Source organism: Oncorhynchus mykiss, chromosome 4 (genome assembly GCF_057628025.1).
Source record: "Oncorhynchus mykiss isolate SJ-2025 chromosome 4, ASM5762802v1, whole genome shotgun sequence".
Taxonomy (NCBI): domain Eukaryota; kingdom Metazoa; phylum Chordata; class Actinopteri; order Salmoniformes; family Salmonidae; genus Oncorhynchus; species Oncorhynchus mykiss.
Window position 1 is genome coordinate 31,467,197 of NC_143025.1, and position 24,839 is coordinate 31,492,035.

At 39.4% G+C, this 24,839-nt stretch overlaps 1 protein-coding gene across 1 annotated transcript; it reads right to left on the reverse strand.

Annotated features, from left to right (window-relative positions):
* Positions 1-381: 381 nt before the first annotated feature.
* On the reverse strand, positions 382-3,234 carry LOC110521695 (regulator of G protein signaling 5). The gene is made up of 4 exons (XM_021599474.3): positions 3,018-3,234; positions 2,614-2,759; positions 1,859-2,025; positions 382-1,683 (listed from the first exon to the last, which is right to left on the reverse strand). Exons 1-4 carry the CDS (start codon positions 3,056-3,058, stop codon positions 1,483-1,485), a joined length of 555 nt encoding a protein of 184 aa, XP_021455149.3. The 5' UTR covers positions 3,059-3,234; the 3' UTR covers positions 382-1,482.
* Between the last annotated feature and the right edge of the window lie 21,605 nt (positions 3,235-24,839).

Genomic DNA, 24,839 nt, shown 5'->3' on the forward strand with positions numbered 1-24,839 from the left:
ATGATAGAGTATGAGTAAACATGTTCTATCATCATCCGGAGAGAGGAAGCAGTGTTATTAAATGAAGACGGATATCCTATCGCATTGAGATGGATGCTGCCTAGCTTCTTAAGGATAGGCTCTGTTTAGTATCCGAGGATAAAAAGTTTAAAATAAATGGATAATTCTGTATATGCTTCATATTAATCATGCAGTGAGAATGTTAGTATTTTTTTTAAACAGTGTTGTACTACACTGTCAAAATCATGTATCTCGACTTTGCTATTCATTTACCTTAATATTGGGTGTCTGCAAATCTTCTCAAACTCTGACCGTCACTGACTCATATCACCCATTTGCGTATGGAAGTGGTATAATCAAAAGTAAGACACAGACACAGTGTCAATATTCAAATATTCGTTTTTTATTCAAATAACTTAGCATATTCTTTCTGTCATGTAAAAACAACAACAGTATCAGACAACAGTATAAATATATTGCAGTTTTTTCTTCCTCTCTTTGTCTTGTTAAATACATAATTTAACACAGAGACAACAGAACCGAGTAGAAATTAATAAATAGTATAAATACTCATTTGCATGTAGAAAACATTCAGAGTTTGGGAGTAACTGATTACATGCGATCAATTACATGTAATCTGATTACAAAAAACAAACTACAACTGTAATCAGTTACAGTACGATACCAGCAAAAATATTCTAATCAGATTACAGGTACTTTGTAAGAACTCGATGATTACTTCACAGATTACTTTTAAATTCAGCAAGGATGTTTGAGGAAAAATACATTTACACCTTTCTGTTTTCTCAATGACAATCAATTCAGCATTGAAAAAAAGCTCAAGTTTAATTGTTCCACCTTAGTGAGTCTGACCACAAGTCAGAGACCACTATGATGACACACCAAATGCGTTTGATGGATCCTTTTTATCTTCTTCTAAAGCCTCTTAAGGGGAAAGTCATCTAAATGTATTCCAAAAGTTACTTTAGTGATTACAATTTTGGACAAGTAACTGTAATGGATTACATTTACAAAGTAACATACCCAGCCTTAAACATGTCTAGTTACGAACACAGTTAGACATTGATGCAATAGAATGAGACACTATATCAGTGTACCTTTAATTGTTAAATTCCAACTCATTGTCAATGCATAATTTGCACATTCACTAATGATAGTCCACATCATGTGGGGATATTGCCATCTCAGTTCTTGTCCCAACTTCTGTCCATATGGGGTATCACCCCGTCTGTCTTTTCTCTTTCTCTCCTCCAGAGCTCTATGGTGATTGACAGTCTTCATCTTTCAAAATAGCTGGCATCAGAATTTACCCATCTCTTGTCCGTTCATGACGAGACATCTGTCCATCTCCATCTGTAGACATTCCCATCTTAAGGCTTCACGACTGGTCAACGTTCAACGGCGATAAGTTCCTTTTCTGTTCAAACTTTAGATGACCACACTAGGTCCACTGCTACTAGTTCACGCCTTCTTGGAGGTGGATGTGCACTTGGCACAGAGCTGGCTGATATGGTCTTTGTAAGCTGGGGAACGGAGGAAGCGAGGGTAGCAGTCCTTTGCCATGAGAAGATAGATCCTGTGCTGGGCCATGTCGAAACAGGACGTAGATGGATCTTTCAGGTTGGCCCTGGTGATGTCACGAGTCTCGTGGTCAATGTTCACCTGGAGATAGAGAATGGAGAGAGAGAGTTTAGTCAGCTGTTGCAGTCTGAATGAAGATGTGTTATTTTTTATTTATAGTTGTAAATTATAGTTGTAATAAAGATGACTGAAATTGGGATGCCATAAAAATGTCATTGGTGAGGGAGAATAAAGCAGGCTTTTGAGGGATGCATACCTCTCGGGGGGCGTCGGTGCAGATGAACTCATCATAGATTCTCTGGGCTTTGGCGGCCAGCTTGGCAGCAGACTTAGTGCTCCTGAAGTCCTCACAGGCAAAGTAGAACGCAATGTTTTCCTCACTAAACTCTGACACCAGGAAATCTGTGAAGGCTATCAGTCCATCTGATGAAGAGAGAGAGAAAGTGAGAGAGAGATTAATATTGGTACAGTTCAATAACAATGATGCTATGTAGTAGGCCATCCTAGAATCTGTGTCCTTGCATTACCTACTGTGTGGGTATGTGTGTGTACATTAGTGTGTGTGTACATGTGTGTGTGTCTCTACATGTGTGTACAAGTGTATGCATTTGTCTGTATCTTGTGGAATAACCCCCAGAACTGTGCCAGCATGTGTATTCTACAGCAGCGGCTGTGTTATGTTGTGAGGATCAAATCTCTTATCTTCGTAATTAGCAAGCTCCCAGTAATACTCTATAAGCACCTGGGGCTAAAATGGAACAATATATTTATATATATATATATATATATATATATATATATATATATATATATATATATATATATATATATATATATATATATATATATATATTTATATATATATATATATATATAACATTTTTAAATGGGACAAAATATCCTACTCTAACCTAAGTGCAGAAATAAAGGTTTATTTTCGTCGCATCTCTGCAGAACTAATTGTGTGTGTGTGTATATGTGTGTGTGCAGTGAAGAGTAAGGTTTACTTACGTTTATTGGACAGCAGCTTTTCGAAAGACTCTTTCCACCTCATGCATTCTTCCAGAGTAGGTCTAGTTTTGCCTATTTTGCAGCTTGATAGACTCCAGTTTGATTTTTGCAGAAAGTTGACCATTCTTGATTTCAGTTCCTTGGCCCTAAGAAGAGAGAATAATATCATAGGTAAGATAAATAATGCACAAGTCCTTGAATTGAGTCCTTGTTCAGTACAATATTTTGATACTAACTAGTCATTAACAAATCGAGACATGTCTCATCGCTGCAAGGTCTAAATTTAGAATCCACTAAAACCGCCTTCACTTTCATCATCACAGAAGCTGGAAAGCCAAATAATAATCCCCTTTAATCCTTTAATCCAAATGCCAGAGACAGCGACAGTGAAGAGTTGTATGTACCTTTCTAGGCAGGAGGAAGACAGAGCTAGTCCTTTGCACATAGTTGATGTGGATGCAGAGAGCGGTACGTAGTGTAGGTAAGTAAATCCTTTGAGTTGAGGCGTGCAGTTGGACTGATATCAACAGAGTGTGTCTGCAGTGAGGGAGCAGAGAGCTTTTATCCTCCAGCCTGAGGCTTGTCATCAGCCTACTCAGCCAATGACATGGCCTCGAGACTGTGTGTGTGTGTGTGTGTGTGTGTGTATGCGCACGCATGTGTGTGAGAGAGGGTGATACAGAGAGAGAGATGGGGAAGGAGCACGAAAAATAGGAAGGGAGGGAGGGTGTGAGAGAGAAAGAGAGAGGGAAATATAGGAGAGTGAGAGATGGGAAGGGGGGGGCGAAGCTGGGAAATTACTTTTCAACATCCCTGATATCAAACAAGTCTTTTGTGTTGTTTGTTTGTTTCTGCTCTCTGAAAAGATGTTATTGTCTGATTGGACAAAATGAATCTCCCACTTACATGGGCCAGCGGGTGTTTGTGTGTGTGTGTGTGTGTCCATGTCGGTGTGTGTGTGCATGCATGGATGTGTTTGTATGCATATGTTTGTGCGTGTATGTGTGGCAGTGTTTACTAACCATAAGGAAGCGAGGATGCTCTTCCTTTGTCTGTTGTTAATGATCACTGCTTGGACAACCACACACACACACACACACACAGGAGACAACAGGGGAGATAAAATGAGAATACAGTAATAACCCCTTAACAAAGATGATCTCATACTGTAGATACAAGAAGTCCAGGGGCCTCATTTATCAATCATGCACAGGCACACATTTCTTACAGTAATAATCGATATTAAGTACAGTCATTTGTTCAATTAGAGGCATGTGTAAAAGTTTCATAAATCACACTTTTTCTATGCGTTTTAAATTGAATTCGTAAGTAGTATTTCAGAATAACTACGCAATATTGATAAATGAAGCTTGTTTCAGGGAAGGAAATGTGGTTTGATTATTTAGTCATGTTCAATGATCATTATAACATTTGATTGGATATACACACCTCCTTGATATTCCAGAAATGGAAAGGTTGATAGCATCTCCGGTAAATGACTGGAGATGCTATCACCTTTCCTTTTTTTTAGGAATATCAAGGATCTACAATGACTCAGATAAACAGCCCATTCCAGTGGCGCCACATATACTGTATATTTTAAAGTTTACTGGAACCAGGAACCACTTAAGATAAATAATATTGTACCTGCACCTCACATTCAGGAGAAAAAACAGGACAAATATTAATTTGGGTAGTACAATAAAAACAGATGCAATAACACAAACACACACTACAATGAAACAGAAACTCCCTTCACCACACCCATTGTTTTGAGCCCTTTTTCAATAAACTCTCTCTACACAACAGCTCTGCCTTCATAGTTGCATGTACAGCATATCATCATAATGTCATCAGAGACAGATGCATCATTTTTATTGCCCATCCTTCTTACATGACCCTAGAGAAAAAAACATCTGACTGTGCAGTACACAAACATAATGACTAATGAGAGCATGAATAAAGCGTAGTTGGCGATGATGAGGATGAATCAACCTGCATCATCAGTGTATGATTCATAGAATAGACCCTAGGGACCATTTGGGTTACCTAACGCTCCACACAGGGGCATCATACACCAATTATTTTAGAGGGGGCACGAATTACGCAGGATGTAGAAGGGGAAAGTTGGAGAATTTAGCATTTTTCAAACACTTGAAACAGCTTTTTCCTGCAATCTAGAACCATCATCATTTTGGCTAATTCTATGTAAACAAGATGTGCATTTTTCTGCATAGGTTATATAAGTAATAATGACCGAGAAGCCGGTGTTTGTTGGCTATATTGGCACGGGTGTTGTTAGGCCCGAGACGAAGTCGAGTGCTGGCAAACTGTGCCAATATATCCATGAAACCCCGGATAATGATCACCAAATAATGATCGACATATTTTCATAAAACATTTTTTTAAATGTATTTGTACTAATTCATCCTTCCACAAGAAATAATCCCGACACAAATCTAGGGTTGCTAGAGACGAGACCTAGTCCATCGTTATTTTTGTTCTGTATCTATGGGCGCGACCCAGTCGTTCGTTCTAAATGTTCCATTGCCATATTGACTGGCAACGTTCTAATCCCTTGCCTGCTAGCTAGCCAACTATGGCTAATTTACTGTCACCTCAAAAAGTGCAGCCAGAATAACAAAGTAACTGCATTTGTTTAATCAGATTTCTAGGTAAGATGTATTTGGATACATCCATAGCAATGCGCTTATGATGCGTGACTTTGCCTGGCAGAAAACATGTGCTCTCTAGTCAGGACACTGTTCAGACAAAATAAACACAATCCATGATGTTCATTTGAGCTGATTTTAACAAATTAAACCATACATTCCCTTTGTTATCCATGACAGCTGACTTCAGTGATAATGCCCGAGAAGCCAGTGTTTGTGTTACGATCGTCGTAAGAACATTCGGTCCAAAGCGCAGCGTGAAATCGGTTCAACATTTTTTATTATAAGTGAACCGCACAAAAAAACAATAAAGCATGAACAATACGTGAAGCTATGGAGTGCTCACAGGCAACTACACATAAACAAGATCCCACAAAACACAGTGGGGAAATGGCTGCCTAAATATGATTCCCAATCAGAGACAACGATAAACAGCTGCCTCTGATTGGGAACCATACCAGGCCAACATAGAAATAAAACAACCTAGATTACCCACCCTAGTCACACCCCGACCTAACCAACATGGAGAATAAAACGCTCACTATGGTCAGGACGTGACAGTTTGTTGGATATATTGACACGGGTGTCTCCCTTGGATCCAGCTGATTCTTTGTGGCCTTGTTATATGCGAGAGTGGTGTATCTGAGAGAAAGAATACATTGTTATAATATTGTTTTCGAGTAGCCTAATTATGAGTGCAACTTAGAAATAACACAAACAGGCTATGAACAACATACCTTAGACCATTCTCGTCTGTTTTTACAAGGAATGAGTTGAACTCTAATTGTCTGTTCCCCTCTTTTCCTTTTCGACCCAGATGTAACTGGCGGACAAACCACCCTTTCTGGACCAGAACTCTTGGTGTACCGGGACTCAGATCCTGGGGGTTTTGGAGCTGGGCCACATCTTTATCGGTGATGGGAGGGTGGCTGTTTGTGATATCTTTTCCTTGCCTTCTTAGCTGTTTGAAATTGGCCAGAAATACATGACACAAAGTGGTAAATTCAGTATCCTTCATAAGGCACCAGCTGCGACCGATGGGTGGGTCATTTAGAAACTGGTTGAGCCCACTCCAGAGTCCCAGTACACATGCGGTACTGCTCCCCCTTCCCATTTCGTATATTTCCATAAAACTGTCGGAGAAGGATGTTAAACTCATCCTTAGTGAATGTTTTGAAATCAACAACTTTTTTATTCTCTTGCTAGGCAGCCCCCGAAGCAACACACAGCTCAGTTTGTATTCTAATATTGTTCTTGACTGTGTTATTTTTGTTGCGGCTTTTCTCTAGGTCATTCAATGCAGTATCCTCCAAATATACATGCCTGTGTATCATTGCCATCTCTTTTTCCATTTTAGTTTTCGCAGAAGAATCGATTTAGCCAGTCAACTGAAAAAAGTTCTGTATGTTGCTATGACAACCAGCTCAATTTGCTGTCAGTGTCGTTCGGACACATTCACTTTATATGGGACGGTGGAGATCCCAATTCAATATTGAAAAGGTTGGAGAGACAGACAGCAAGGTTTATACAAATCTCTGCAGTTGAAAATGAATGCAATTCTAAAAGAAATGTGAGATAATGTCTAGATGCTTTTTTAGTGGAGATCAAGTTTATACATTTACTGGCAAGTTTATGAGACTGTGGATTGCGCAGTGAAATGGAACAGAGTAAATCATAGATTTAGCCGGTGGTAACTTGTGAAATAGACACCGGCTGGAATGCGTTTTTAACAAATCAGCATTTAGGATTAGAACCACCCGTTGAATAACTATTCATACCTCTTTACTTGGTCAAAAGCCATTGAGGGTGTCACTCTGAATGCTGTAAATTACACATCTTAATGTACTACACTAACATGCCTAGGATATTACAGTACATCCAAATTACAATGGAGTACATGGGACCATAACACACAATCAATACAGGCACATGGCATCATAATTATTTTATGCATATCTAAGCATCCCTCGAGCTGTCTATATCCTCCTGATTGGTGCTTCTTAAAAAAAAATATATATATATTTTTTTTCTCTACATGTCTGCTCAAATCTGGGTAAAAGATGGAAAGGAATGTGTTTTATTTAGTACATTTAGTACCCCAGGAAACCCATGGCAGGAGGTAACTGTAAAAAGTTTATACTTTACCCCAGGATACCCATTACGGGTGGAAAATATACCAACAAGGTAGCTTTATTCACTTTGGAGGAATTTAACGAAACAAAGTTGCTATGTTCACGTGAAGGGAATTTAGCGAAAAGTTTCAGCCTATTTGCAGTGGACCTCCTTGTTATTGCAGTTCTCTTTTTTTTATTTGCGTGATGCACTTGCATTCAGTGGCATTAACAGTGGTTCCTCCTTCAAAAGTGACATCATACTGCGGCACACCTTGCGGGCTGCTGCAGCATTTTTTTGGCACGTTATCTATTTGTCAGCCATTTTTCTGTTAATGCAAGTTATTGCTAGTTTGACCACCAGAGGTGATCTTTGAGAAGCATTTGATAGTCTTCCATATTGGCATTACCAGAGAATATAAAACCTTTTTGTAATAAGAAAGTATATAGGATTGATAGGAAGAAATTTGTCTTAATTAATTTTATTAATATTATGGTGTTTCTATTCAGAGAAAAAAACAAAACATCAGGGTTTCCATAAGGATGGGAATGGAAAATATTACGCTGTACCATGGGAGGAAGGAGTAGGCTGTTCTTGTAAATAATAATTTGTTCTTAACTGACTTGCCTAGTTAAATAAAGGTTACACTTAAGAGCATAACATTTCTGCACCCTAATTTTCTAATTCTAGTCTAACCAATACCCAAACGGAGATTAAGTGAAAATAAAAATCTTATTGATTTATTAAGACCAGTCCCCATGCTTGCCTCAGAGCAGCGCAAAACGGTGCTAAAATAGTTGTAGGCTTTTGCTTCTAACTTCAATATGCTCATTAAATAAATAAGACCTACACCATTTTTAACAGCACATTACTCAATACTAGTGAGACTCATTCACCTATGGTAGGCCTACAGTATATCGAAAAATATACAGTGCCTTGCGAAAGTATTCGGCCCCCTTGAACTTTGCGACCTTTTGCCACATTTCAGGCTTCAAACATAAAGATATAAAACTGTATTTTTTTGTGAAGAATCAACAACAAGTGGGACACAATCATGAAGTGGAACGACATTTATTGGATATTTCAAACTTTTTTAACAAATCAAAAACTGAAAAATTGGGCGTGCAAAATTATTCAGCCCCCTTAAGTTAATACTTTGTAGCGCCACCTTTTGCTGCGATTACAGCTGTAAGTCGCTTGGGGTATTTCTCTATCAGTCTTGCACATCGAGAGACTGACATTTTTTCCCATTCCTCCTTGCAAAACAGCTCGAGCTCAGTGAGGTTGGATGGAGAGCATTTGTGAACAGCAGTTTTCAGTTCTTTCCACAGATTCTCGATTGGATTCAGGTCTGGACTTTGACTTGGCCATTCTAACACCTGGATACGTTTATTTGTGAACCATTCCATTGTAGATTTTGCTTTATGTTTTGGATCATTGTCTTGTTGGAAGACAAATCTCCGTCCCAGTCTCAGGTCTTTTGCAGACTCCATCAGATTTTCTTCCAGAATGGTCCTGTATTTGGCTCCATCCATCTTCCCATCAATTTTAACCATCTTCCCTGTCCCTGCTGAAGAAAAGCAGGCCCAAACCATGATGCTGCCACCACCATGTTTGACAGTGGGAATGGTGTGTTCAGCTGTGTTGCTTTTACGCCAAACATAACGTTTTGCATTGTTGCCAAAAAGTTCAATTTTGGTTTCATCTGACCAGAGCACCTTCTTCCACATGTTTGGTGTGTCTCCCAGGTGGCTTGTGGCAAACTTTAAATGACACTTTTTATGGATATCTTTAAGAAATGGCTTTCTTCTTGCCACTCTTCCATAAAGGCCAGATTTGTGCAATATACGACTGATTGTTGTCCTATGGACAGAGTCTCCCACCTCAGCTGTAGATCTCTGCAGTTCATCCAGAGTGATCATGGGCCTCTTGGCTGCATCTCTGATCAGTCTTCTCCTTGTATGAGCTGAAAGTTTAGAGGGACGGCCAGGTCTTGGTAAATTTGCAGTGGTCTGATACTCCTTCCATTTCAATATTATCGCTTGCACAGTGCTCCTTGGGATGTTTAAAGCTTGGGAAATCTTTTTGTATCCAAATCCGGCTTTAAACTTCTTCACAACAGTATCTCGGACCTGCCTGGTGTGTTCCTTGTTCTTCATAATGCTCTCTGCGCTTTTAACGGACCTCTGAGACTATCACAGTGCAGGTGCATTTATACGGAGACTTGATTACACACAGGTGGATTGTAATTATCATCATTAGTCATTTAGGTCAACATTGGATCATTCAGAGATCCTCACTGAACTTCTGGAGAGAGTTTGCTGCACTGAAAGTAAAGGGGCTGAATAATTTTGCACGCCCAATTTTTCAGTGTTTGATTTGTTAAAAAAGTTTGAAATATCCAATAAATGTCGTTCCACTTCATGATTGTGTCCCACTTGTTGTTGATTCTTCACAAAAAAATACAGTTTTATATCTTTATGTTTGAAGCCTGAAATGTGGCAAAAGGTCGCAAAGTTCAAGGGGGCCGAATACTTTCGCAAGGCACTGTATTTTTTCAATGATGTGACTCTCTTCCAATAATTACATTTATACTCTATATTAATATCTAAGGGGCATTGTCCATTAGGATCGGTGAGAATATCTAAGAGGCTTTTATATAATTCTAAATTCATTAATAATAATAATCGCTTTGTTTAAAAATTAACAACATTTTGGAGATTTCATTTTCCTTTAACCTAGAGTATGCAAGAAAAAGGCAATTCTTGCACAATGGGTGAGACATTCTCACTCATTTGTAAATAAAGCCAGTTTGTTATTTAGATGTATTTATTTCTGAAGAAACCTAACCTGATTATTTAGCAGACATCACTCATTCAGTCAACACATATCTTAAGAATATCATGGAATATTTAAACATTTTTGTTTCTCCATGCCTGTCCAGAGCAGCGCGAAACATGCTGAAATAGACATCCGCAGCGGGAAGGCCATGTATTCTGTGCCCACTCGTGGTATCTCTATTCGGGTACACATCCATGGAATAGCAGAACAGCATAATGGTCCGGGTGGCCCCTGCTGTGCCTGGTGAGCAGTTGGTCAAGTTCTGTTGTCAGAAGAGGAATGGAAATGTCAGGGTGAACCAAAGACCTGACGAACCCGTCACGTATGTTGACTCTGCCTGTCGGAGGTGGAGTTCCAGAGCTCACAGGTGTGCCTGGCATGGATTGTGACTCCATCTCGTTCCTCAGCCTTTTCAACGCGTGAGTGAGTCAATGAATATTAAAGCCATTGACTCACTGATGAATGAAGATGATGAGCGATCGGCAAAGGCAATCTGTAATCTGCGGGCATCACGGCACAACATCAACATCGCTCTAATCACAGTCAGAAGACAGTTGAAGAAACTTGTGTGGACTTATGGAAAGGCTTGGTTAGAATTTTTATATATATATATATATATATATATATATTTTATATATATATATATATATATATATATATTTTTTTTTAATTATCAGAACATTAACCATGTTTTGTACTGTTCTGTAGTTTCAACCCAATGATCCGTCTGACAAACAAAGAACTTTGCGTCAAAGCCGGTGAGACATTCAATAACATCATCTTCACAGACGAATCAACCGTGGCCCTTGAACAATTTGATCAAAATTGCTACAGAAAAAAAGGAAGAAGATAAAGAAGATTAACGAACACTTAAAGATGTTGATGAAGAAATGCTGTTTTGAGTTAGAAATGTATCACTTCAGAGTAGTTAAGTATCGAATACATTCCAAGATGAGGGGTTTTCACAACAGTAGCTGGGCTATTGACCAGCTAATAGGAAACAATTGCATGATGAGCTACATTCTTTACAACAATTTCACACATCATTTGTATCTACCTTTCCATTTACTTTTAGAGTTTGAGATTTACAAATGTGTGCTTTCATTATTAGTTACATTGTTTGTTTGAACGTGCAGACTTGTTTCTTTAAATTACTGTTTCATGTAGAATGCTACATTTTTGACCAGTTGCAATTGTAAGTAAGCCTAATAAAAAAATTAGGCTGTTAAGCCTCATAGCCTACTTCAGCCAGTTAAGTTGGTTAAGTTATTTTATATAGGTCTGGGGTCCAAGATATAGACTTCAATTAAGCCCTTTTGTTGTTTGTGAAGTCAAATTAAAATGAAGATCATTGTTGAAATGAATTGCTCGACTGGTGTAAGTTTTCTCCATCTGTTGGTGTGCAACATTTGCATAAAAAGTTAGCTATATTTTAAGCACCAGCCACTGTTCACCTACTATTGATTGCGCTGTGGTTGCCGCCAGTTGTTTAAAAAAAAAAAATGAACCCTTATTTAACTAGGCAAGTCAGGTAAGAACAAATTCTTATTTACAATGATGGCCTACCCCGGCCAAACCCGGACGACGCTGGGCCAATTGTGCGCCGCCCTATGGCACTCCCAATCTCGGTCGGATGTGATACAACCTGAATTCAAACCAGGGACTGTAGTAAAGCCTCTTGAACCGAGATGCAGTGCCTAAGACTGCTGTGCCACTTGGGAGCCATGGCTAATATATATACATATAGTTGAATCTACATAAAGTTCTTCATACACGAGTTGTCATGCAGTCAATATGCTGTTCTGACCTTGTGTGCAAAGTCAAATGGCACGGAGTGTGTGTATATATATATATATATATATATATATATATATATATATATATATATATATATATATAGATATATATATATATATATATATATATATATATATATATAGATATATATATATATATTTTTTTTTTCCAGAACATTAACCGCGTGTTGGAGATATGTGTGTAGGTAGATGTGGAAAGATAGATACAAATTACAAAGTTAGTTTCACACCTAGCTCAGCTATTAGACAATTCTATAGTAAAGGTTGAATTGTTCGGCTAATAGCCCAACCTTCTATGCTTGTGAAAAACTAATGATAATACTTTTCCCCTTTCCACGTTAAAGATTACAATTGATAAAGTGTTTTTAGCCACAATCAGCCCCAACCCCAATTAATACATTTGGGCACAGTCAATAGTGCGCTGGACTTTGGGCTATAATGTTGAGGGTTCAAAACCTGCTCCCTGCTTGTTTCGTTGCATTATTATGCCTGTCTCAGAGCAAACAGCCTGGATTGTTATTCCCATCTCTTTCCTCGCAGTCATTCTCTGCCTGAGTGGCTCACTTGTGGGTGTGCTGGCAGGATGTACTGTTTTTTATTATGTGTATATGAATTACAAATCAGCCTTTACTGAAATCATGTTTTTAGTCTATTGCATTGTTACAATGTGTAATCATTGATGTCCCAGGAGCAGGAGTGGTAAACACTGTTGAAGTGTATAATTGTACTACATAATTCAAAGAAGGGAGTTTGATACACCTGGTATTGGATATGACTGAAGAAAAACTTGCAAAATAGCGATTTTCGTAAATGTACTTTTTGACAAAAGAATATGCACTATCGTTTGTCTCTACATTGACTAACATATTCCTCTCAAATGTAATTGTTTTGCTTGACTCGTTATGACGTTATAATTACTTAAATTTGCTTCCACCATAATGTTTTGTCAGCCATCTTTGCTGAAGAAAGTCACCAGCGACGGATGGCTCGCATCAAATTCGTCATTGGAACCACTCGATATGATTGGTCATATAAAAACCTTGGGACCCAAATGCTAAAAATGAGTGCTCTAACTCCCCTTGGAGGTGGTCTGGAGCAATGAAGCCGTGACACTGGGTACCTCTAAGTCCGCGGTGTAAGCTCACAACTTTTAAAGGAGGAACAACTGTATGTATCACATGATTATGAAGACATAAATGTATGAAAATGTGTAGACTTTAACAAAGATTGATGTCATTCTGTCTATTAATGTTAATGTTATGTATTATGTAATGTTTTATGTTTTGTGTGGACCCAAGGAAGAGTAGCTCTTGCTTTAGCATCAGCTAATGTGGATGCTAATAAAATACTAGTTATTGCATGTTTTTCTAAAGTTTAACAACCTTGCAAGCAGGCATGCCAGCTAAGACAAGTTACTTTAATTTGATTGATGGTCTGAAATGGCTTGGTAGCTATTTATGAGGTTGGGAGATTGGGATCCTATCTAGCTGTCTAGCTAAAGCCAACTTCATACAATTTCTAGGTGGCTAGTATTACAAAGAAACAACTAAACATTTTCATTTTATTATTCATCAAGAAGGAATCAATAGGCTATATAGCTTGATCAAATTAATTTACAAGCATACCTACTTGTGAGTCCTCCCTATCACCGTCAGCTAAAATCAAATCAAACACTGTATGTGTCAGTCTGCACTCTCTCTCCTCTTCCACTGATGATACTGCACACACTATTATCTAGCATCTTTCCTAGCATATCTTTGCAATGTGCACCTGGGAAGGAACCACTTACTAGGGAGAATAGGGGGGAGGGGGGCTGGACAGTGTGCCCCCTCCACAAAATACCACTGACAGATCTTTTTATGAATAATTATGATAAAATATGAGTTTAGAAATTACGTTGTTTTTTTTATCTGAGGGCATTGGTTTTTGTGCCCCCTATGGACATGATGCCTCTGGCTCCAAAACACAGTGTCTTAACCACGATGCAAAAGAACATTCGATTAGGATTTAATACGAGCGTATAAAAGGTCTCTCTGGTCCCTAGAAAGGCCTGGGGGAACCCACCCACACATACAGACACATAGTCATCACACTACTGTCATCACACACTAAGGTCTGTTTGTTCCTCAATCAATCTGTTAGGAAGAGAGGGGGGAAGAGTCTGTACAAGGAAGGAAATATTGTGTTTGGTGTGTAAGATGAAGCACAAAACAAGTTCTCCAGAAGCTGTGAAGAATCTGTCTCTCTCTGTCTCTCGTTGAGTCTTTTCGAGCCCCCCCCAGCTGAGTTGACTTAGTACGTAATTTTAGGCGAAAACTGGAAAAAAAAGGGTACAATCCTTAAGAGGTTTTAAACTGTCATCTACACTAATTGAAGTGGATTTAACAAGTGATATCGAAGAGTCGTAGCATTCACTTGGATTCACCTGGTCAGTCTATTTGGTATTTTATTAGGATCCCCATTAGCTGTTGCAAAAGCAGCAGCTACTCTTCCTGGGGTCTACACAAAACATGAAACATAAAATAGAATGACATAATACAGAACATCATTGGACAAGAACAGCTCAAGGACAGAACTACATATATTTTTAAAAGGCACACGTAGCCTACATAAAAATGCATACACACAAACTATCTAGGTCAAAAAGGGGAGCGGCGTTGTGCCGTGAGGTGTTGCTTTATCTGTTTTTTGAGCCCAGGCTTGGTGTTTATTTGAGCAATATGAGATGGAATAATACTGTATATTTTCTTGAATTGATTCTGGATTTGGGGACTATGAAAAGACCACTGGTGGCTTGTCTGGTGGGATAAGTGTGTGTCAGAGCTGAGTGTAAATTGACTATGCAAACAATTTGGGATTTTCAACACATGAATGATTCTTACAAAAAGAAGAAGTGGTGCAGTCAGTCTCTCTTCAACTCTTAGCCAAGAGAGACTGGCATGCATAGTGTTCATATCAATTAAGAGCAAAACATGCCGCCCTGTTCTGGGCCAGCTGCAGCTTAACTAGGTCTTTCCTTGCAGCACTGGACCTCAAAACAGGACAATAATCAAGATTAGACAAAAGTAGCGCCTGCAGAACTTTTGGAGTGTGGTGTCAAAAAAGCACAGCATCTCTTTTTTACGGCTAGACCTCTCCCTATCTTTGCAACCATTGAATCTATCTGTTTTGACCATGACAGTTTACAATCTAAGGTAACGGCAAATATTTTTGTCCCCTCAACTTGTTCAACAGCCACAAAATTCATTAGCAGATTCAGCGGTCTAGCACTTAAGAGGTGGAATGATTTGTACCAAATACAATGCTCTTAGTTTTAGAAATGTTTAGGACAAGTTTATTACCGGCCACCCATTCCAAAACAGACTGCAACTCTTTGTTAAGGGTTTCAGTGACTTCAATAGCTATGGTTGCCGATGCGTATATGGTTGAATCATCAGCATACATGGACACACATGCTTTGTTTAATGCCAGTGGCCGGTCATTGGTAAAAATAGAAAAGAGTAGAGGGCCTAGAGAGCTGCCCTGCGGTACACCACACTTCACATGTTTGACATTAGAGAAGCTTCAATGAAAGAAAACCCTTTGAGTTCTATTAGATAGATAGCTCTGAATCCATGATATGGCAGAGGTTGAAAAGCCAAGTTATGGTCAATAATATCAAAGGCTGCACTGAAATCTAACTGGACAGCTCCCACAATCTTATTATTATCAATTTCTTTCAACCAATCATCAGTCATTTGTGTCAGTGCAGAACATGTTTTGTGTCCTTCTCTAAAAGCATGCTGAAAGTCTGTTAGTAATTTGTTTACAGAGAAATAGCATTGAATTTGGTCAAACCCAATTCTTTTCAACAGTTTGCTAAGACCTGGCAGCAAGCTTATAGGTCTGCTGTTAGAACCAGTAAAGGCCGCTTCACCACTCTTGGGTAGTGGCATTACTTTGACTTCCCTCCAGGCCTGAGGACAAAGACTTTCCTCTAGGCTCAGATTAAAAATATGACAAATAGGAGTGGCTTTTGAGTCAGCTACCATCCTCAATAGCTTTCCATCGAAGTTGTCAATGCCAGGAGGTTTATCATTATTGATCGTTAACAATAATTTTTCCACCTCTCCCACACTAACTTTACAAAATTCAAACTTGCACTGCTTTTATTTCATTATTATTATTTTTTTTGCGTGAATATGATTCATCACTGTTTGTCGTGGGCATTTCCTGCCTAAATTTGGCCATTTTGCCAATGAAATACTCCTTAAAATAATTGGCAACATGAAATGGTTTTGTGATGAATAAGCCATCTGATATGTCAAGGAAAGAGCAGGTGTTCTTAATATTTTGTGTTAGATTTATGATTTAAAAGATGATTTATGTTAAAATTATGGATTCTATATGGCCGTGAAATTCAGCTATGGAAAGGCAAATCATATAAGGGATGTTTTGCCCAGGTCTAGTAGCAGTTCCCAGTAGCCTTTTGGTCTTCATTTGGGATTCTGAAAATTTCACAAAACAGTTGATTCTCTGTCACTGTTAGATGCTTGATATAACACAATCATACAGATAAGATCCCCTGACACGGACCTATTCTTGGTATACCCTGCACACAAGCAGATGATAAGATACAGTATCAACCAAAGATATATCCATTCACACATCATTTCACATGGAAATATTAATTAGAAGCATCTCTATTATTTTATTAATTCCGTTCTGGTCATTCATGGAATGTGCTTGATTGTCTCCCGACATAGCCTCTCTGAACCGGTTTGTTGGCGCTTTGTAGTGGTGCTGTGTAGCAGCACTGAGGGTGTTATTCTGCACCGAATAGCCATCTGTTTATCTAATTATCTAACTATCTGTTGAAATCCAATTTACTTGTCACATGTGCTGAATACAACAGGTGTAGACATTACTGTGAAATGCTTACTTACAAGCCATAAAAAAATGCATTGTTGGTTAAGGAGCTTTTGGGACCTAGCCTTAGCGCTCTGGTACCGCTTGCCATGCAGTAGTGGAGAGAACAGTCTATGACTTGAGTGGCTGGAGTTTTTGACAATTTTTAGGGCCTTCCTCTGACACTGCCTAGTCTAGTTGTCCTGGATGGCAGGAAGCTTGGCCCCAGTTATGTACTGGGCCGTACGCGTTATCCTTTGTAGTGCCTTGCAGTCGAATGCCGAGCAGTTGCCACCCCCCCTGTGATGCAACCAGTCAGCAGGTGTGTAAAGTACTACTTAAGTATCTGTACTCTACATTGCTATTTATATTTGAACAACTTTTACTTCACTACATTGCTAATGAAACTAATGTACTTTTTTACTCCATACATTTTCCCTGACACCCAAAAGTACTCATTACATTTTGAATGCTTAGCAGGGCAGGAAGATGGTCCAATTCCTACACTTATCAAGAGAACATGCCTGGTCATCCCCACTGCCCTGTCAGACTCACTTAACACACATGTTTCCTTTGTAAATTATGTCTGTGTTGCAGTGTGCCCCTGGCCTTCAGTACATTGTATTTTTACTTTGATACTTAAGTATATTTAAAATCAAATACTTTTAGACTCTTACCATCTTAATGATGGTGTTGTAGTCATGCATGGCCACTCAGTCATGGGTGAAGAGGTAGTACAGGAGGAGACTAAGCATTTGCCCCTGAGAGGCCCATATGTTGAGGATCAGTGTGGCAGATGTGTTGTTGCATACCCTTACCACCTGGCGGCAGCCCGTCAGGAAGTCCAAAATCCAGTTGCAGCGGGAGGTGTTCAGTCCCAGGGTCTTTTGCTTAGTGATGAGCTTTGAGGGCACTATGGTGTTGAACGCTGAGCTGTAGTCAATGAACAGCATTCTCACGTAGGTGATCCTTTTGTCCAGGTGGGAAAGGGCAGTGTGGAGAGCAATAGAGATTGCATCATCTGTGGATCTGTTGAGGTGGTATGCGATTTGAAGTGGGTCTAAGGTTTCTGGGATGATGGTGTTGATATGAGCCATGACCAGCCTTTCAAAGCATTTCATGGTTACAGACGTGGGGTCTACGGAGATGTGTTCTTGGGCACGTGGACTATGATGGTCTGCTTGATACATCAAGGTATTACAGACTCAGTCAGGGTGAGGTTGAAAATGTCAGTGAAGACACTTGCCAGTGTCCGCACATGCTCTGAGTAGAAGTCTTGGTAATCTGTCTGGTCCTGCGGCTTTGTGAATGTTGACCTGTTTAAAACTTCTTATGGCTGCAATCCTGTTAACGGGATGATATGACAACAGCCAGTGAAAGTGCAGGGCGCCAAATTCAAAACAACAGAAATCTCATAATTAAAATTCCTCAAACATACATGTATTTTATACCGTTTTAAAGTTAATCTTGTTGTTAATCCCACCACAGTGTCCGATTTCAAATATGCTTTACAGCGAAAGCACCACAAATTATTATGTTAGTTCTCCACAAAATCACAGAATAAACACGCCATTTTTCTAGACAAAGATAGGAGTCACAAAAAGCACAAATAGAGCTTAGATTAATCACTAACCTTTGATGATCTTCATCAGATGACACTCATAGGAGTTCATGTTACACAATACATGTATGTTTTGTTTGATAAAGTTCATATTTATATAAAAAAATCAGAGTTTACAGTGGCATGTTACGTTCACTAGTTCCAAAAACATCCAGTGATTTTGCATAGCCACATCGATTCAACAGAAATACTCATAATAAATGTAGATGATAATACACATGCAACCTCTGTATCAGATTTCAAAAAAACTTTACGGATAAAGCAAACCATGCAAGAATCTGAGACGGCGCTCAGAAAAATAATCAAATTAGCCACAATGTTGGAGTCAACAGAAATCACAAATTACATGATAAATATTCCCTTACCTTTGATGATCTTCATCAGAATGCACTCCCAGGAATCCTAGTTCCACAATAAATGCTTGATTTGTTCGATAATGTCCGTTATTTATGTCCAAGTAGCTACTTTTGTTAGCGCGTTAGGTATACAAATCCAAACGCTCGTTCAGGTTGAGCATTACTTCGGACAAAAACTTCAAAAAGTTATATTACAGGTCGAAGAAACATTTCAAACTAAGTATAGAATCAATCATTAGGATGTTTTTATTATAAATCCTCAACAAAGTTCCAACCGGAAAATTCCTTTGTGTCTAGAGGAGCAACGGAACGCAAGTTGATATCATGTGGAATGCGCATGACCAGGAAATGTCTCTCTGCCAGTAACCTGACTCATTCAGCTCTTGTTCCACAACACAGTAGAAGCCTCATTCAAGTTTCTAAAGACGGTTGACATCTAGTGGAAGCCCTAGGAAGTGCAACTCCATTCATATCCCAATTTGAATTCAATAGGGCCTCGGTTGAAAATCGACCAATCTCAGATTTCTCAATTCCTGTTTGGATTTCTTCTCAGGTTTTTGCCTGCCATATGAGTTCTGTTTTACTCACAGATGTCATTCAAACAGTTTTAGAAACTTCAGAGTGTTTTCTATCCAATACTACTAATAATATGCGTATATTAGCAACTGAGACTGAGCGGCAGGCCGTTTACTCTGGGCACCTTTCATCCAAGCTACTCAATACTGCCCCTGGAGTCATAAGAAGTTTAACAACTTCTACCCCCAAGCCATAAGACTGCTGAACAATTAATCAAATGGCTACCCGGACTATTTGCATTGACGCCGTTTTTTACGCTGGTGCTACTTTTATGCTGCTGTTTATTATCTATGCATAGTCACTTTACATCTACCTCCATGTACTGTACATATTTACTAAATTACCTCGACTAGCCTGTACCCCCACACATTGACTCGGTACCGGTACCACTTATATATTGCCTCGTTATTGTAATTTTATTTTGTTTTGTTTTGTTTTTTACTTTAGTTTATTTAACTTTTCGTTAATTATTTTAGCAAACTTAGGTAATGTCTAATTCACATCCGCTATGGAGACCATGATCACACAGTTGTCTGGAACAGCTGGTACTCTCATGCATGGTTAAGTGGTTCATTGCTTGAAGCGAGCATGGAAGCATTTAGCTTGTCTGGTAGGCTTGCATCACTGGGCAGCTCAAGGCTGGGTTTCCCTTTGTAATAATAGTTTGCAATCCCTGCCACATCCATCGAGCATCAGGGCCAGTGTAGTAGGATTCAATCTTAGTCCTGTATTGACGGTTTGACTGTTTAAAGGTTTGTGAAAGCAGCAGCTGTAGCCTTTAGCTCAGTGCGGATGTTGCCTCTAATCCATGGCTTCTGGTTAGGATATGTACGTACAGTCACTGTGGGGATGACTTCATTGATGCATTTATTGATGAAGCCGGTGACTGATGTTGCATACTCCTCAATGCCATCGAATGAATCCCGGGACATGTTCCAGTCTGTGCTAACAAAACAGTCCTTAGCTTAGCATCCACTTCATCTGACCAGTTCTGTATTGAGCGAGTCACTGGTACTTTCCTTTTCTTTTCCTTTAAGCAGGAATCAGGAGGATAGAATTATGGTCAGATATGCCAAATGGAGGGCAAGGGAGAGATTTGCACATGTCTCTGTGTGTGGAGTAAAGGTGGTTTAGAGTTTTCTTTCCTCTGGTTGCACATGTGACATGATGGTAGAAATGAGGTCTCACTCTACCTTACTTAGCCACCACATATGATAATTATACTTTACCTAGCCCCAAGGTATTATCGGTCTACTTGCCCCTTATGCATTCTCTCCAATGTAACTCCTTGTATCTAATTTTATCCTTCCCCAGATCTCTCACTATGCTATGGATTGCAGCTCCATTTGGATCATACTGGGAGGAATGCATTATGTATTGGATATTAGATACTCAGAGATGATGGATTCAGCTGATTCTTTGAAGATGCTCTGCTTTCCACTGCTCTCAGGAAACAGGAGATCCGTCTTGGACAATGTTTTCTAAATGGGTGGCCATGACCAATTGTTGGGTCACTGCTAGTTCATTCTGGGTCACAGGTAAAGATGAGGCTGGATCATCAATCATGTGTTGGGTCATGAAAAAATGATGAAGGCTTTTAGTCACCCCCCCAATTTTTGTATAGATTTTTTTACAAAAATGAAGAGTGCTTTCATGAGTTCTAATGCACTTGTTTTTGTTAAAGTCAACCTTTATTCAACAGAAAGTGTTCAAAGTGGCTAGCAAAAGAGAAGAGTATAACTCTCTCTCCCTTGGAACAAATATTCTGCAGTTTGTACTTCCAAAGGTGCAATATCCTGTACTTCTACTACACAAACATCAATAATTGCATTAATGTAAACAAATGATTATTGATGTAAACCAATCAGCATTGATCAGAAAGTGTACTTTCTGGTTACTTTCTATTGAGTGTACTTTCTGTCATCGCACTGCTTTTTTCATAACTGTTATTCACCTGTCAACAGAAACAGTTTATTGTTTCCGTCTTAATTAACACGGATGTAATCAAATCCACAGGCATAATTTACTATAAGTCGGTCTCTATCTATGTATCCTGAGAGGACACGGTTGCCCTAGCAACTTGTGTGAAAAGACCAGTGGTGTGGTGAATGTTGAGCAGCAGCATGGACCATAATGCCTGTGAAATCTGGTAAATTAGCAGTGTGTTTGCATGCGTGTGTTTGTTCATGTGTATGTTTGTGTGAGTGTCCTGGAAAACGGTTTGCTTGAGTTCAATGCCACCGGAAAGGCCCGCAATGATTCCCGGCAGTACTTGTTTGTCAGTTTTTCAAGGCCTTCGCGTGGTGAGTCAACAGCACAGTAAGGGATGGGTTGGTTAACATCGTTGATGCAGAATGATAATAGAAAAATGTTTCCCTGGATAGCTTTAATTGCAATTCTCAAACTAATTGATATACACAGCCAGCTGAAGGAATCCTTGGGACACATGGGAAATCGCACCCCTATGAATCCAGAGTTATTGGAGTATGTTCAGCTACTGTACATGTTGCTATACATGCCTGGTATGCTCTATGGCTCTGGTGTCCATATTGTCAGTTCAAAACCTCTGTTTCTGCAACATCCATGAGTAGACAAACATTATCTTTGCAGGTTTAAAATGTGAAGATATGAAAGGCGTCATTGGAATGCGTATGCTTCTTTATGCTTCAGGTCTCAGCGGTTGTAGTGTTAATAAAGTAACTATATTAATACAGTGAAATCACAACTCACTTTAATTCCAAACTCATTTTCAATAAAATGCCATGCGATGAGTATCGTGTGAAATTACAATTTTTTTGTAATGATTAATCTTTTTTCACCAGAATATTCCCCTCCATCTGTAGTGGCAACATGGCTCAACGTGATGAGTTTGGGAGCCTCAGGTTGACCATCTGCCTGACAGTTCTCAGGGGAAAAGGGGAAGAGCGGAAGGGAAGAGGTGGAGGAACCAACAGATGCTGCCTAGGCCTTGTTACACACTGTACTACTCCACCGGGACAGGCAATACAACCTCTGTCTCACCATCAACTGAAGGCCAACTTCAATCAAACACACTTTGCTATGTACTGGAAGTGGCATATGTAATATATGATGTAATGTTACGGAGTGCTGGGAAATCACTAGGGTGACACACCATGTACGCTTACAGCATTCAAAAGAAGCTGTGTGAGCAAGGCATGAATGTCCATGTGAATATAGACTAGTAAAAACATTGCTGCGGTAGGTTTGATTGCCATATAGGGCCCTGAGAGCCATCCCAGACCTGCAATAATGCATTTATTGTATTTATTTTTATTTAACTAGGCAAGTCAGTAAAGAACAAATTCTTATTTACAATGATGGCCTACACCGGCAAAACCCAGACGACGCTGGGTCAATTGTGCTCTGCCCTATGGGACTACGAATCATGTCTAGTTGTGACACAGTCTGGATTCGAACCAGGGTGTCATAGTGACACCTCAAGCACTGAGATGCAGTGCCTTAGACTGCTTCGCCACTTGGGAGCCCAATAAGCTGCATTCCCATCATACACACTCTGAAAAAGTAAATATTCCATTGACATCACATGAACACTACAGACTTTAATATCACAATCAATCAGAGATAGTGGCCCCAATGTCCCTAATGCTTGTCTCCGACAGGACATGTTGCTATGCAAGTTCCATGTGTGTCGCAGAATCCTTTCATAGCATACTGACTGGGCTGAGACAGTATCTCTGTGACTGCATTGTCCTGTAATGTGATGATTGTTTTGTCTGTTTTATTGTCCTGTGATAAACTATTTCACAGCTCCTCAGCCTCAGAGGAGGGACTGAGTTTGACTAGGTTCCAGTAATGTGACGATTGTTTTGTCTGTTTTATTGTCCTGTGATAAACTATTTCACAGCTCCTCAGCCTCAGAGGACGGACTGAGTTTGACTAGGTTCCAGTCTATTGACCACTATCACCTGAGATTTTGACCACATGCAGCCCAGTGTTTGACTGGGTTTACCGACTGCATAGTGGTGTCTCGACTGTTGGCCATATGATCAACATAGACTGGTAGCTGATTAACTCTAGCATAAAGAGTTCATCTTTCACAACACAATGGGAAGCCTGGGAAATAACATGTTGATCACTTGACCTGTAAACATAACATGAAAATGACATATGTAAAGTGACCACCTTTGGGATGGAAGGTGATGTGTTTCTACTCTCTGGGACGCTCTGTAAATGTGATGTGTGGAAAGCTAGCAATCATAACAGCAGCAGGCTCTGGGCAGGTGATTGTGTTTGTTATTAATTAGGAAGCTAGATAGATAGAGACAGAGAGCGATAGATAGAGAGAGAGAGAGGAGAGGAGAGAGACTGGCACATTTGTAAGATTTCTCCTTAGTGAATAAGAACACGTTGCCATGCCGACAGTTTGCTTTGGAAATTTGTGCAGCTGGAGTCTGACATTTGTTTGGCTTTACTGCAAATAAATACAGACAGTAGTGGGAATAACATTCAAAAAAGGATCACCCAAAAACATTATGTTGAAGATTATTTTATGTAAGAAAGGAGTACCACTACTGCTATGTAATCATCACCATTCAGATTATTATAATCATTTAGGTCATCATAACAATATCTATCATCATCATCATAATTACATAACCATCATCGCCATCAATAATATCCAAGGTAGCATGTTGGGTGTGTTGATTGTCTATTGACCTACATCAGCCCAAGTGCTGCCAATATGCTGCCGTGTGTCTATGGATGATGTGACGTAGAAGTCCGTCACTGGCCGCGAGTAGCATTTGATTCTTTAACGCATGATAAGTTAACAATGTGGGTCAATGTCACAATGTCACAAGTTAACTTCTCTGTCTTAGTACATACATTTCACACTTATGTCAATGTTCCTATTTAATACAAGCAATATGTTTTTTACTTATCGATGTTATGGATGAGCGTGGTGTTTGTTTGTTCTGTTCCTCTCTATCTCTGTAGCTTCCGGGTATGCTGGATAAGGACCCGATCTAAGGGAATTGGGCTGACTTTGTAGTGCCTGTCCCGAATGGCTCATTAATGTAAATGTGCATATTGAAAGACACTCTCAGTAGTATGTCATTTTGTAAATGTTATGTTGTGATATTGTTTCATAAGCATGTTGCAACGTGTATACTTTAGTATGTTTAGTTAATGGGAAATGTAGGTTTGACGAGGTAATTGCTTAATTGTTCTGAGGGGAGGGGCTATTCCTACAAAAGGAGCCTCTCTTTCAGTTCATGGAGAAGCATTTTGGATTGAGCTGTGAATGGGGCAGCATTGTTTTTAGCTGTCCCATAAGGTATACGTTTGATGGCAGTACTGTTTT